The sequence below is a fragment of the Phragmites australis genome, chromosome 3, assembly GCF_958298935.1.
Source record: "Phragmites australis chromosome 3, lpPhrAust1.1, whole genome shotgun sequence".
NCBI lineage: Eukaryota > Viridiplantae > Streptophyta > Magnoliopsida > Poales > Poaceae > Phragmites > Phragmites australis.
This window is the reverse complement of record NC_084923.1, coordinates 4825036-4839424: the sequence shown is the minus strand read 5'-3', so window position 1 is coordinate 4839424 and position 14389 is coordinate 4825036. Positions and strand designations below refer to the sequence as shown.

Below are 14389 nucleotides of genomic sequence, written 5' to 3'. Positions count from 1 at the left end.
TTCAACGTTGTTGTTCGATGCAATTGCTTCCATTTTGGACCCCTTTAAAATTTAATAACAACCAATGTTATGTAGTGATGAAAATTTCTTATTACACTATTTTTATTCTCTATATGAATCAATTAATACAAGTGACTTACACAGATATCCATGAGGATAAAGTGTTGGCTATCACCATAACGAGGCTGGACAGGGAACTTGACATCTATCGTAACAACGACACTCCATGATGTCTCCAAGTCCAAAATATCAATATCATCGAATAATTTGAATTTGTATCATAAAAATATATTTTATCTTTATTTCTTAACAAATCATTTAGTTTAAATTTGACCGGTGAATTTGAACTCACCTAGAAACCACTGGGCGATGGAAAAAGTTTGCGAAAGTTCTCTTTCGGGTAACATTAACCGGCGCCATTGAGCTAGCTGTACAAGTTGATGACTTTGGAAAGTGAAAAAGTGATAAAATATATTTGGTTGGAAACAAAGTCTCAACGTCTCTTTAAAAAAACAACTGACACACATTGTACATATGCTCACACATTGTAGAGAAAATTGTCATAGATTAAATTTGCAAACAAGAATTGCTTTAAAATGTAATGGCAGCTATCCTGGAACTTACAAAGAAGAAATCTAACGGGAAGAAATCTAGTAGCTACTGTGTTTAAAAAAGAAGCACGGTCCTTTAACAGCAGTGTTGTACACACGCACAATCAGTCAAGCATACACACACAATTAGAAAGTTAATCGAAACAGGACCAACGCAGAATTGTCAATCTCAAAGCTCAAAACATAACAAATCTGAATATGGTGATGCTTTTTTCGGTTTGATTCAGCACTGAGTACTGTTCAGAGAGCACATGATACTATTTGATCTCCTAAAACCAACAGCGATAGTACAAGCAAGCAAAAGAAAGGAAGAACAATGTGTTTTAAAATAGTATATCGTTCATAGATAACATATCTTTCAGAATCACTTTCATTTCAGGTAAATCACACAAGATCAATGTCTCAGCTGAGAAAGCATCAAGGCAATGCTTGTGACAAGGTTGAGTTAGAATCAGGTGGATGCATACCTTGAGACAGCTAAAATTGTCAGCAGCCCTTGACCAATAAAATGAAAGAGGAGCCGAAGCGTTGCTGCAGAGAATGGCTAAAGTTGTCAACAACTTTTTTTAGCAAGTCTGTTAGCACACAAAATTAAGCAAGTCGATTATATTAATATCACAAATTAAAGATTGTTGTAAGGAAAGTGAATTTTGTACAAACTCGATTCACTGTTACCATATCATTATGGAACTAACATCATAATTATTACCTCACTTTGCTTCATATATTTTATAACAGAAAATAGATGGAAAAGTTATGATAAGGGCTATTGTGTGCTTACAGAAGATAAATGTGGATTAGCATCTAGGGTATCACATTCCAGAAGTATTTAGGGGAAAAAGACTCAATATACAATCGTCCAAAATTATCTAAGATTCTAAGTTCAAACTTGGTAGCACACTACAACCAAGTAACCAGCTGAACTTCGTTGTACATCTCAGATGAGCTCTGACATACAAGAATTGCTTTAAAATGTAATGGCAGCTATCCTGGAACTTACAAAGAAGAAATCTAACAGGAAGAAATTTAGCAGCTACTGTGTTTAAAAAAGAAGCACGGTCCTTTAACAGCAGTGTTGTACACACGCACAATCAGTCAAGCATACACACACAACTACAATTAGAAAGTTAATCGAAACAGGACCAACGCAGAATTGTCAATCTCAAAGCCCAGAACATAACAAATCTGAATATGGTGATGCTTTTTTTCGGTTTGCTTCAGCACTGAGTACTGTTCAGAGAGCACATGATACTATTTGATCTCCTAAAACCAACAGCGATAGTACAAGCAAGCAAAAGCATATCATGACAACATTGCCATATCAGTAAGCATACACGCATCCAAAGCATCATCAGATACATGATCATCATTAGGTGATCATCATCCTACAGTCTGAATCGTGAATAACAGTGGTGATCTAGACAGCTTGCTTGGGAGAATAATTTACCTGTGACTGAAACGAACTGACACGTTCAAATGATTTCAAAGCAACGGGCAACCAAGCTCGGTCGCTATCCTTCTCCCCTCCTCCTCGACAAACTGAAATGAATTGCATTAGTGCAAACAATTTTGTAAGGCAAGTGAACTTGTACACACAGTTCAAATGATTTGTTAGTTGTTTTTACATCCCAGAAAAACACAGCATAACCAATTATGTGAGGCAAGTGAATTTCTACAGCCTCAGTTTAGTAAAAACCGAACCATGATAAAATAACATCAAATTATGACATCAACTTGCTTCATTTTTGTAACAAAATAATTGGGAACAAAAACGAAATGGCTTGTTGTGTGCTAGCAGCAGACAGTAGTGGAATAAATTGTCTGACTATGAATGTAGCTACATTTGACATAACAATGTTTATTTATTGAGCACAATGTACCTGACTATGAATTTGCCAGCTTCATGTACCTCAAAGCAATCAGCTGAGTTGGTAAATTATCTTGCCACAGTATTTTATATTTACACGTTTCAATTCATTGCATTTTTTAGTATAAAATTTTATCTTGTTAGACCACTGATGTGTAATCTAAAACTGCAACAAGGACAACTGTCCAACTCTTTTTCAAGAATTTGGCATTTGATTAAGCTAAGTACAAACATAATATGCAAAACTAATCAATGATAATCTTTCCTCTTATCAAATCTTCATCTAGGTCACTTGAATCTTGGCACTCCCCGAGGGACATTTCAGTAGGACTGGCTGCTGTATTGTTTTTCAGTGCATGAGGTGCAGCAATTAGAGTGTACATACAATCACCATCTGTTCCAGCTGTATTTACAATTAATTAACACAAGTTACAACTATAAAAAGGTAATTATGTGCAGTTGTGACTGTAGGAAGACATGCTCTTAGGGGAAGGACCAGTATTTCCTGCAGCTTGCACCACAAATATGCCAGCTTTTACAGCTGACAAAAGTGCCATATCTATTGGATTGAAGAGCACAATTTACCTGACTATGAATTTGCCAGCTTCATGTACCTCAAAGCAATCAGCTGAGTTGGTAAGTTTTGTTCAATTAGCTGGGGCTGAACATTTTTCTTGTAGCATTCAGACTAACTTTGAAAGTTGCAGCTATGGATGATGGCTTAAGTATAAAAGAAAGGATCTGCTTTGTAAGTGATCCTAAATGATAATCTTGCCACAGTATTTTATATTTACACGTTTCAATTCATTGCATTTCTGAGTGTAAAATTTTATCTTGTTAGACCACTGATGTGTAATCTAAAACTGCAACAAGGACAACTGTCCAACTCTTTTTCAAGAATTTGGCATTTGATTAAGCTAAGTACAAACATAATATGCAAAACTAATCAATGATAATCTTGCCACACTATTTTATATTTACACGTTTCAATTCATTTCCAAAGGTTTCTTTAGTTTGATTTTTCTGTAAATACATGTTCATTGCATTTCTGAGTGAAAATTTTTATCTCATTAGACCACTGATATGTAATCAAGCTAATACAAACATAATATGCAAAAATAATCAAACTCACGTGAGCAAACATAAGAGTTTTGAACCAATGATTTTCAACTCATGATGCAAGTATGTGCAGTAGTAATACATTAAGCTAACAGGTCCAAATCCAAATGACAAGCATTTCCTCACTATCAATTCATCTGAAGACTGGTTCATGTTGGTAAACAGCAAAACATGACGCTAGGGTTTTCAGCAAAATATGAGGATTTCCAAAAGGTTAAGCAAATTTGATGCTGGAGACTAAAAGCGTGCTAATCATACAAAAGGGGGAAATTAAGGAGCAAGCAATCATACCAATTTTAGTAGCAGAATGGAAGAAATCTCCTCCCGCCTACTCTCCACGACAAACAGGTGTAAGAGTGGAAACAGGTTTTAGTAGCAGAATGGAAGGAGCGGGCAAACCTTTTTGTAATGCATATTGTTCGGCGGTTGCCACGGAGACGAGCAGTTGCTGCAGGAGCTGGAGACGTGTTGTGTCCATGGCAGTTATTTGACCATAGAACCACCCCCTCGCCTTGTTCCGCCCCGCCGTCGAGCACCACCAGCGGAACTCCGGAGTTGCGAGGGGGAGACGGAGGGTAGGGATTGACATTGCGTGGGCCATGGCAAGTGAGTTCGCGGCGGCTCTGGCGGCGGCCATGGCGTGGGAGAGCATGGAGGCCATGGCTTGCAGACGACGCAAGCGTCATGCGTGGAAGCTGCAACCAGAAGGGGACGCGGGCGGCGTGCGTGGGCGGTCGGCGGGCGGCTGCGGCGCGAGGAGATCGGTAGCTCGAGCGTGACGGCTGCTGCGGCTCGGGGGTCTCAAGGTTTTGGCCTGAGCGTTGGGCCCGACGGGCTTTTAGGTTTTTTTTGGGCCCGACAACGCACGACGAAAGTGCCGGTTTAAAGGAGTAGAGATTTAGATGGGCTGGGTTTAGAGTTCGGGCTTGGCATAGAATGAGGGTTTGGGCCCAAAGGATTTTAGGGTTTTAGAAATTAAAGTGTTTTTAAAAAACAAAGCAAAAATAAAATCCAATTAAATAGTAATTACACTTAAATAAATCTAGGAAAATTTCATAGAGGCATTTTGGAAAGCTTTGAAACCAAATAAAATATTTTATCATAAAAAATAAACTCTTTTTAAAATGCCAAAATTAGAAAAGACTTTTAAATAAATAATAAAATGTTATTCTATTATTTGGAAACGTTCACATCCTAAAATTGAAATTTTGAGGTGTGACAGTCCGCTTGTTTGGTTCGTCCGTGAGCAGTAAGCACATTTGCGTGATTTATTTATGATTCTGGCCTTTCTAGATGATAGCGTGCATCCCTTGTGCTTCCATCACAACGCACGTTATTTATTTTATTTTAGAGCATTTGATGGAGATTTTCTTTGATAAAGCGCGGTTTAGCCGGATAAATAGATGCATCCAGAATTCCAGGCCTAGGCCCTAGGCTGAGTCATCGTCTTATCATTTTTGTTTCCTTGGGGAACTGGGCTACCCAGCAATTTAAGCTGCATATCTTGCTTGTGACACCAAGGACGATTTCTCGAGCTAACCCGTTTGCAGAAACAACGTGGTTTACCAGCTGAATTGCAGAACAAAAGAAGCATATGCAGTGCTAACTAATTCCACAAAAATGCGGCCTTCGACGAGGAAACGCAAATTGAGACGCGAACTGCGTACTGGAAAACCAGAAGAGAAAATGTGGGCAGTGTTACTTTCCGTCGCCATCCGTCCACGGTATTAGGCCACTGAACCACTTGCCATCGCAAATCAAACAACAGATTCATTCACAGGGTCCCGCAAAACCAGTTTTGGTCCACTCGAACCGCATGATCATCGAGTGGCGTGCACACCATAGCAACAACACCACTCAACCTGGGACAAACAAAATTCAGATGAATTCGTCACTCTTCAGTACACACCGGACACGGGTGGAGCGAACTGCGGACAAAGTTGATGGGTACACCTCACGAGTGAACAGTTTACAAAATCTATCCTGCGACAATTCTTCAGGAGTTTGCAGAGTACGACAATTCTTTGGGACAACAGCAGGTTATACAATTGTACTACACATGAGACGTGCAAATTCCTTCAGTGTATTACAGGCTTCGAGCTCTAGTGCCCCCAGATTCCAGGGACGATTGGGACTGCCATGCGGTTTAAACACTGCCGATCAATCAAGGGAGATCCCAGAAATCGTACAGGAACAGAGCCATGGGTCTTGCATCATGAATCACTGCACAGTATCTCGGTGAAAACAGAGACTGCCTCCTGCAGGTATGATGACTTGTGGTCATCAGGGACAGGAGCATTCAACATCGTCTGAAAGCAGTCCATGTGGAGATCCGGCGCCAAACCCTCACCAGGGGAGTTCACTAGAAGATCGCATAGGTCCTCTGCCATCTTCGAGTAGCATGCCCTGCCGCACTCAAGAACTTAAACAAGCCCAGAGAGAAAATAATCTGAATAATATCTGAATAAACGCAAATGTATGTTGATTAGTCCTAAAGGGAGCAAATCAGCATAACTTTGTATCAATAATATATTGACAATGAACTTCTTCTGGTAGCTTGGATTTGCACAAGGTTATACAATCCAGGTGCAATTGAAGTTTTTCCCTAATTGCATGCGACTTATCAACACTAGATCATGTTCAAATAGGGACCAGTTCAGTTGAAACAAGATATGGAAGGAAACAATTTCAACCAAAGATTGGTCCTTGATTACTTCACATAATGGATCAGTAACATTCAAGGATCAAATCTTACCTCGCCTCAACAGGTAGTTTGCTTCCCCAAACTAGCAATGAATCATTTAAACAGCCAAAGAAACTTCTGCATGACTCATTTTTCTTCTCAAGTGGATCCTGAAAGATAAAGGCTGCTGTCATTCACAGATCTTCAAAGAAATGCTTTTGTTTTGATGAACAAGTTCTTACTGAATCATCCATGGCACTTTCTTGTTGCAGTGAGTTCTTTAGGATGTAATAATCTATGTATATCCCAGCACCAAGGTCCCAGTCAGCAATTTCAGACTTGTGATTCTCCAAAGCACTTGTGATGTCCCAGATCTCCTGATGTTTTGCTGAAACATGTATTGAGAAAAAGTGATCACATACTTCTGTCACAATGTGAAGGTTGCCATGTTTATGAACAAAAGCAGCAGAGAATCGACAAGACACCATCATCAAACATGATGAAGCTTAACCAGATAAGTTTTTTGACTATTAGGTATAGCTGTATATTAATGCAGAGGACAGGCGATACATTGAATCAAGGCTATCATTAAATTATTTGTTTAATTCGTTGAATGAAAAACTTACATGAAAGAAACATGGAATGAGCAACAGAAGTCATGAAAATAGTATGAGCCTTCCTCCAATTGCCACACTGAATAAAATTCTCCAGTGCGCCCTGCTGATCTCCATAGTATTCATGATAAAGAGCCTGTATATACAGCTCATTACTAAACATTGTTGAGGTGTAAGGTTTAAAATATGATGCTTATTAGGGGTCACATATTGAGCAAATATGTGTATCACATCATCTGTAAAAAGCAAAGAAATTTATACTTACCAGAGCTTCATGCATCCATTCTTCTGGTATACCAAGTTCTACAATATATTGCCTCTGAGCATCATCTTTACTCCATGAGTCACAATACTGTGATAAAATTTCCCTTATTAACTTCTCATGGATGTATGGGGCGTCATCAAGATGCGGCATATGTAGAATGACATAGATAGCCCAATGGCACTTCCCAAGACCAAGTAATTGATAAACAAAACTCAAATCTAGCAAGTGAAGGTCATTTGAACTGAAAGCACCAATAGCTTCCAAAATAGAACGCTGATGCCAGATCATATGGTAGTCCAAGGGATCGTATGAAGATGAGAATGCACTGAACATAGTTTTTAGCAGCCCAAACTTCTCACCTTGATTGGCATGAAGGAGCATTAGGTAAAAAGAGATGTCAAAACGGTCACCTGGGGACCACTTAAGTGCTTCATCAAGAGGTCCTTCATCAATATATACAGGTACAGGATAAGGAACTTTGCCCTCACCAAGGAGTTGCTGGTAAAAGCGAATGATAATATCGAGGGGTGTATCAGGTGATAATTGATACCACATGATCAAACCGAGGTACCTTTTCCAGTCAATTGGTGAATCTAGTAAAGCAGCCTGTACGCTGCCAGCAAGCAACTCATATACCTTTAGCCTGTCTTCCTCAATATAATCAAAATCCAGACCATTCATTTTCCACAGATCCAGTTGCTGAGCAAGGTCAGATCGATTTAACATTGATCCACCTGCCTGACTTAGCAAGATTGCCAACCGTACATCACCCCTGGAAGCTGCAACTTCTGTGGCTGTGTCTAATTGTCGACCAGTCAAAAGAAGAAGAATATGTTCCAAGTACCTGGCCTCACTTAAGGAGCCCACCTCCTCTTGTACCCGATGACAAACACTGTCCTGTAACCAGTTGCTAAAGTCTGCTCTCCTAACCAAAGGGAGTGCTTCAAGGTCTATGTTGACAGAGCCTTCTTTCTTGTCCAGAAGCATGCCTTCCTGATCATCATCGCCAACAGGCTCTAACTGGTTAGCAGCTGCTCTTTCAGAGAACAAGACCCTAACTAACTCCCAGACTGTAACTTGATGCATTAACAGCACACGGGAAGACATAGATAAATCGCTGACCTCAAGCTGCCTTTCAATGATGTCAATATAAGACCTGCAGATATCTGGTAAAACCAAACGATTTGCCACAACTTTCTGAAGCTTTAATTTAAAAGAGTCAGACTCAGTCTCCAGAAATTGATGATCAAGACTCCTATGGAGGTCCATAGGATCAGAGAAACATAGTTCTGCTAGGTCCTCCTTAACTTTGTTTTTCTCATCACGCACAACTTTATCACCTGCAACTTTCTCTAAGTGAATAACGGAAGATAGACCAGTTCCGGGACTATTGACCAGACTACCCGAATGAACAAGTATGCCATTTGGTCCCCAACCAACACGAAACGATCTACCCATAAATAAAGCAGCATCCACTACACAATTGGTGTATATGTTTCCAGCAACAGGAGATTCTTGCTCAGCTGGCATCTTAAAGCCTTCCACCTTGGTCATTCTCACTGGAAATCCCTTGTTTTGCCCAGACATAAGAATACCCTGCGAAGATGGACCAAGCTCTGAAGAATTTACACTGTATTCCAGTAGTGCCTGTGGTTCTTTCCTAGCATTAGCAAGCATACCAGATCTCCTACCGACCTTCTGGGAAGATGCGTGCAAAGGAGAGACAGACCTCAACCTCGAACCTTTAGCACTTGAGGTGGGTGAATCCACATTCATCCTTTCTCTGCTAAGGTACCTGTGATCAGATGGGAAACCATCCTCCATATCTTCATCGACTTCCTCATTGGAAAACATCGCCATCCTTATTTCTTGCATCTTTGCGGGGTCAAGCCCAAGATGAGCAGGTAATGAATGTGAGAGCTCAAGTTCATAACCATTTGAAGGTGGGTCTCTTACTTCAGCAATCGGCTGCCGAACAGCTGTCTCATCCATTACAGCATCCTCTTCCTCCTCGTCCACAAGTCCAAATCTACTGAAATGATCAACCTCGAATTTCCATTTGCCATTTGCTGGATTGAACGAAAGGAACCTAGCACCTTGCTTCTTAGCTCGACACCTTAGCACCTCAACAAGTAGACTGGGCTCTGGAAGTCTCTTCAAATCCAGCACCAACGTAACTTCTGCTGCTTTATTAAGACCATGCCCTACTGACGGCTTATCAGCCTCGTCCTTATAGACCACCACGGAATGCCGGTCAAACCTGATGATTTCATTCAGGTCCAACCCCCTCACATCGGTGTTGCCAAGGAATCTAACCTGCCCATATCCTGTCCTCCCAATAACAAAATCCGGAACCCTGCTGCAGAAGCCAGGATCAGCCGCCTCCTGCTCAACCAACTCATTGATCGATGGCCTCGCAAAATAATCAAGGGAACGCAGCACAGGGAACACAGCACCGGCAGCCATGGACAGCAGTGAGGTAACCCAGAGTCAGCAGCAGCGAGCGAGGGATCCCTGCCTTGGCACAGTGGACATCATAGCTCCATATGCAGCTAGCCCTGCTCCACAGGAAACATACTTCATGGTGAGTTGAGACAACGCATATGACGGGGTGGACTTAACGTCAGTGGCAGACCTAGAAATGGAGCAAGGGGGGGTGCTTACTAATGACAAGGTAGAAGTCTTGATAGATTGCAGTTAAGCTATATACATAACCACTAACACAACAACAATATAAAAGTGAAATACACAAACGCCCATGAAAAAATGCATTCTAACTAGACAAATATCATCTCTAATATTAGGATCAAACTCATAAATTGGCTTCGAAAGCTCCGGGTCAAGAAGAATATCACAAATATTAAGCTCATACAGGGTTTTTCTCGCTCAACACAGCTACCTTTAGTTGCTAAACTTTTCTAAGAGGCAGGGGCGAACTTAGCGTTGGGCATGGGTGCTCAGTTGAACACCCAATCCTTCTTCCTTTTTGGAAAATTTGGATTCGATAGCTCACAAAGCAGGTAAGAGATCTATCTCCCAGAACAAATTGCATCCAAGCAAGTTAGGGTTCCGTACCAACGAAAGAAAACAACCCTAAATTGGGATGGATCACCAATCCAATCCAATCGACACGTCGGCGGGGAAAGTGTGACTGGCTGGCTGCCGTTCTTCGGTGGAACCACCAGAGTCTGGCGGCTGCCGCTCTTCTTCTTCGGTGGAAGGAGGAGGCTCGCGGCGGCTACGGAGCGGCCGAATCGAGTGGGAGCTGAGGTGCGGCGCGGTCGGTGTTTACCGAGGGAGACTCTGAGGCAGCCCAGTGCTTGTCTCGGCCAGTTTTGGGGCCGATCCCAGCCACGGAAGGAGGTGCCAAGGAAGCAATGGTGGCCAGCGCCCAGGGTCTCACTGCGGCGGCGGCGGCGGGACCCGATCTAGGGTTTAAGGGACGGGGAGGACGGAGGAGGCGGCGGGGTAGCAGCCGAGCAGAGATGCTGCCCTTGCCCGATACGAGTCGCGAACAGCGGGAGCGCCGAGGGTCCGAGCAGGGAGGATGGGCCTGCGAATATTCAGGGGTTGGGCTGACTGCTCTTCTCTTAACAGGTTAGCTATCATCATTACATGGCTGCGGGCGGAAGTGCTGTATGGGACCATTGGGCCAGCCTGGCGCTACAAAACCAATCGTGGGCCTGGCCCGCCCCTGCTTATCAGAGTAGTTCTATGAAAGATCGGATTAGGGTTGTCAACAAGCTGAGCTCAAGCAAACTTGTCTGTCGGGTCGAGCTCAACAAAAGATCGACACGAGTTCGAGTGAGGCTACAATGGCAGCCAAGCTCGGGGATGGGCTCGAGCTTGACTCTGAGTCAAGCACTCGGTCTTGTTGCCATGGTTGGTTGTTGTGATGTGATCACTTAGTTAGGCTTGAGGATAATCTCTCCTTTTCTAGTCTTTGGCCCAGACTCGAGTTTGGCTCGTTTTGATATTGAATCGAGCTCGAATCGAAACGAGTTGAACCGGAGTAGCTCGCGAGCTTGCTTTTTTTGACAGCCCTAGATTGGATCACCGGACCTGTTAGCTGGCCATCCCAAAGAAAATTATAATTTGCGAGATTATGCTGTTGGTGTAAATGCTGGAAAATGCACACGTGCAAATGGATCACAGGATTCTTGTACAAACAGCAGGCAAAGCTAGAAATTACATTCTGAATCTCTTATGTTTTCTCCCCCTTAATAATCCATTTATTCCTGGGGGATTCTATATGACCATGACAGAAACACATCACCCGGGAACACGCCCATGAAACTGTCTGCCATTCAGTACCATGGCATGCATCTTGCACAGCGTGCGATGATATCTCGACGCAGAAGAGGTCTCAGAATTTGGAGCATGTCTCTCAGAGCCCTGACATTGCGTAGTCCATGGCTTCCACCAAGAAGTCTGTAATAAGCAGCATGTTTTATTAGTCTGTATGCGCGACGCAGTAATGGAAGATTCTGTTTAGATCTCAGACTGTTCAAACCTGCATCGTCCTTTGAAAAGCACATTGGTGGTTTTATTCTGAAGACGCTACCATGCAGACCACCTTTCCCAACTAGGACTCCGAGATCTGGTTAGCAAGGATTATGAAGCAAAATTGTCAGGGCATATGTAGAGATCAATGTACAATCATGGAGGGAGAGAATGAGAGACAGCACCTTTGAGTTTCTCAAACAGTTCAGTAGTTTCCGCCTTGGCAGGGGTCTTCTCATTTCTGTCAGTAACGAGTTCCACACCAAGCATCAGTCCCCTTCCTCTAACATCTCCTATGACTGACAACAGTAAGACCAAAGTAGATAAATTAGATAAATTAAGAGTTTAAGAAAAGATAGTTAACTGAAAAGTTTAGGCCAGAGAAAGACATCCCCAGAGAACTACTGATTATTCTGAGTCAGTTCGAATGTAAAAGTGCTCGGTAGATTAAATGATCTAAAATAGGCGCTCACTTTCATGCTTTTGCTGAAGCGATTTTAGACGCTCCACCAAGTGAGATCCGACATCAGCACAATGTGCCTGGCGTTTCTCCTTGTCAAGAACCTTAAGCACAGCCAATCCACCAGCAGAACAAACTGGATTTCCACCAAATGTGTTAAATTGGATTTTTTGAGCTAACACACTTGCAATCTCAGGAGTCGTTACAACAGCCCCCAATGGTAGACCATTGCCAATTCCCTGAAACATTGGAAATAAAAAGAAACCATCACATCAGTATTTTTCCCAGGGTCTACAAGGACATGCTTGCATGTTAGAGTACTTAAAGAGACCTTTGCCATTGTTACGATGTCAGGAATGACCCCTTGTGTCTGGAATCCCCAGTAATGACTTCCAGTACGACCAAAACCACTCTGGACTTCATCAGCTATACATACGCCGCCAGCCTTCCGCACAATATCATAAGCTAACTTTAGGTATCCAGGAGCTAGTTCAATAGCACCTCCAACACCCTACAGCCACGACAATGTATCAATAAGATTGCTACATGGGTAAGTTATTTTGGAGTGATGCTAAAAGACATCTTTGTTTCAAATCACTATAATATTTTGTGATATGGGCTGTTCAAAATTCAGACCTGAAAAGTTTCTGCAATGAAACCTGCAAGCCTTCCTGAGCTTCCATAAGTTATATGTTCCTCGACTTCCTTGGCGTAAGCTGAAGCGTCTGACCCGAAAGTTCCCCGGTAAGGATCAGGGTTCATGACATGATGTATTTCACCCTACAAAACTTTTGATGAGGCTATGATCATTTAGATCTAAAACACAAATAGAGATTATTTTGCTCGGTATTAGGGAGACAATGAGCAGACCAAGTTGCTTCAACACACAACCACCATATACCTGAATCAGCTTCTGCAACAACATGGACTATGAAACAAAACTGTGCAAATAATATCCTGTAAACTTCTCGTTTTCTTTATAACAGCACAACTTCACACAAGAAAGGTAAGCTTAACCTAGTGAGACAAGCCATACGATGACCTTTGATCTAAAATGGTGCTATGATGAAGTCAATTTTATTTGCACACCATCATTAAGCCTGCGTATGCGTGCACTAATTAATAATGCAGTAGTAGCAATCAAACACAAACCTGAGGAATCGGGTACTTCCACGTCTGCAAACCAGTCAGTCCTATCGTTCCAGCACTTCCACCGTGATATGCATTTCTGAGTGCAATCATACTGAGATTCCCACTGTACAGCCGAGCCATCAACATTGCCAATTCATTCGCTTCAGTCCCAGAATTGACAAAATACACAACCTGTGGCATCCCAAAATATGAAATGGTCTTACTTGTACAAATCCATAAGATTGCACCAGAGCAGTACTTTTTACCTTGAGATTGCCTGGCATTTTGGAGGCAAGTGCTTCTGCAAACTCGACGATGGCTTGATGCAGGTATATGGTGGTTGTGTGTTGAAGCAACTTGGTCTGCTCCACCACAGCATTCACAATATCCGGATGGCAGTGGCCACATGACACTGTCACGATCCCTCCGAAGCAATCGAGGTATCTCTTCCCATGCTCATCATACAGATACTGCATCTTCCCTTCGACAATGTTCAGCTGCGAATACAATTAAAATGGAAAATATTCAGACATCACGTGCATCGTTTCATTGTTTATGGTGTAAGATTACAGAGTGGTTGTCCTAGTGCCAGATTTCTTATCATTTTTAGTTCCATTCAAGTCCTACATGATGAAGCTAAAAGCATCGTATCACGCAAGCGAGGACACTGCTATGTCATAAACAGTTGTTCTCCAAAAACCCCACATTTTCTGGAACATTTCATCACACGCATAATCACAACCGTTCGCGACCGGAAAAAAAAAAGAGAGAGAGGAGCCACGGATATGATCAAATCTGAGGGAGCCGTACCGGTTTCTTGTAGTAGTGGAAGAGCGACGAGCCCAGGAACTTCTTCCTCTTCTCGAGGATCTCAGCGGCCCCCATCCCGGCGTACGGACGGGGCCGGTGCTCGAACGGCGGCATCTCCGGCGGCGGCGGCCGCGACGGGGCCCCCTCGGGCGCCGCCTCCGACGAGACCAGCCTCCACAGCACGTCCCCCGGACACCGCCGGCGGCTGGTTACGGCGCCACGGCGAAGCAATGACGCGGCCATGGGTCAGGCGCAGCGGAACAACCAGGAATCGTCGGATCGAGCAGAATAAAATTCGCTTGGGCTGGTTGGTTAGATGAGAAGGA

The 14389-nt window shown here is 42.8% G+C and overlaps 2 protein-coding genes across 3 annotated transcripts; both read right to left on the bottom strand.

Moving 5' to 3' along the window:
- Positions 1-5460: 5460 nt before the first annotated feature.
- LOC133911701 (nuclear pore complex protein NUP96) lies at positions 5461-10715 on the bottom strand. Of its 2 annotated transcripts, none has more exons than XM_062354071.1 (6): positions 10235-10715; positions 7160-9794; positions 6907-7030; positions 6523-6668; positions 6353-6450; positions 5461-6003 (listed from the first exon to the last, which is right to left on the bottom strand). In XM_062354071.1, the coding sequence occupies exons 2-6, from the start codon at positions 9623-9625 to the stop codon at positions 5811-5813; spliced, it is 3027 nt and encodes a 1008-aa protein (XP_062210055.1). In that variant the 5' UTR covers positions 9626-9794; positions 10235-10715; the 3' UTR covers positions 5461-5810. The 2 variants fall into 2 exon arrangements, with proteins under 2 accessions (XP_062210055.1, XP_062210054.1); XM_062354070.1 differs by having other exon boundaries at positions 7160-9717.
- A 555-nt stretch (positions 10716-11270) lies between these two features.
- On the bottom strand, positions 11271-14389 carry LOC133911700 (alanine--glyoxylate aminotransferase 2 homolog 1, mitochondrial). Its single transcript, XM_062354069.1, has 9 exons — positions 14064-14389; positions 13520-13750; positions 13275-13445; positions 12759-12902; positions 12454-12633; positions 12136-12361; positions 11848-11961; positions 11673-11759; positions 11271-11590 (listed from the first exon to the last, which is right to left on the bottom strand). Exons 1-9 carry the CDS (start codon positions 14304-14306, stop codon positions 11547-11549), a joined length of 1440 nt encoding a protein of 479 aa, XP_062210053.1. The 5' UTR covers positions 14307-14389; the 3' UTR covers positions 11271-11546.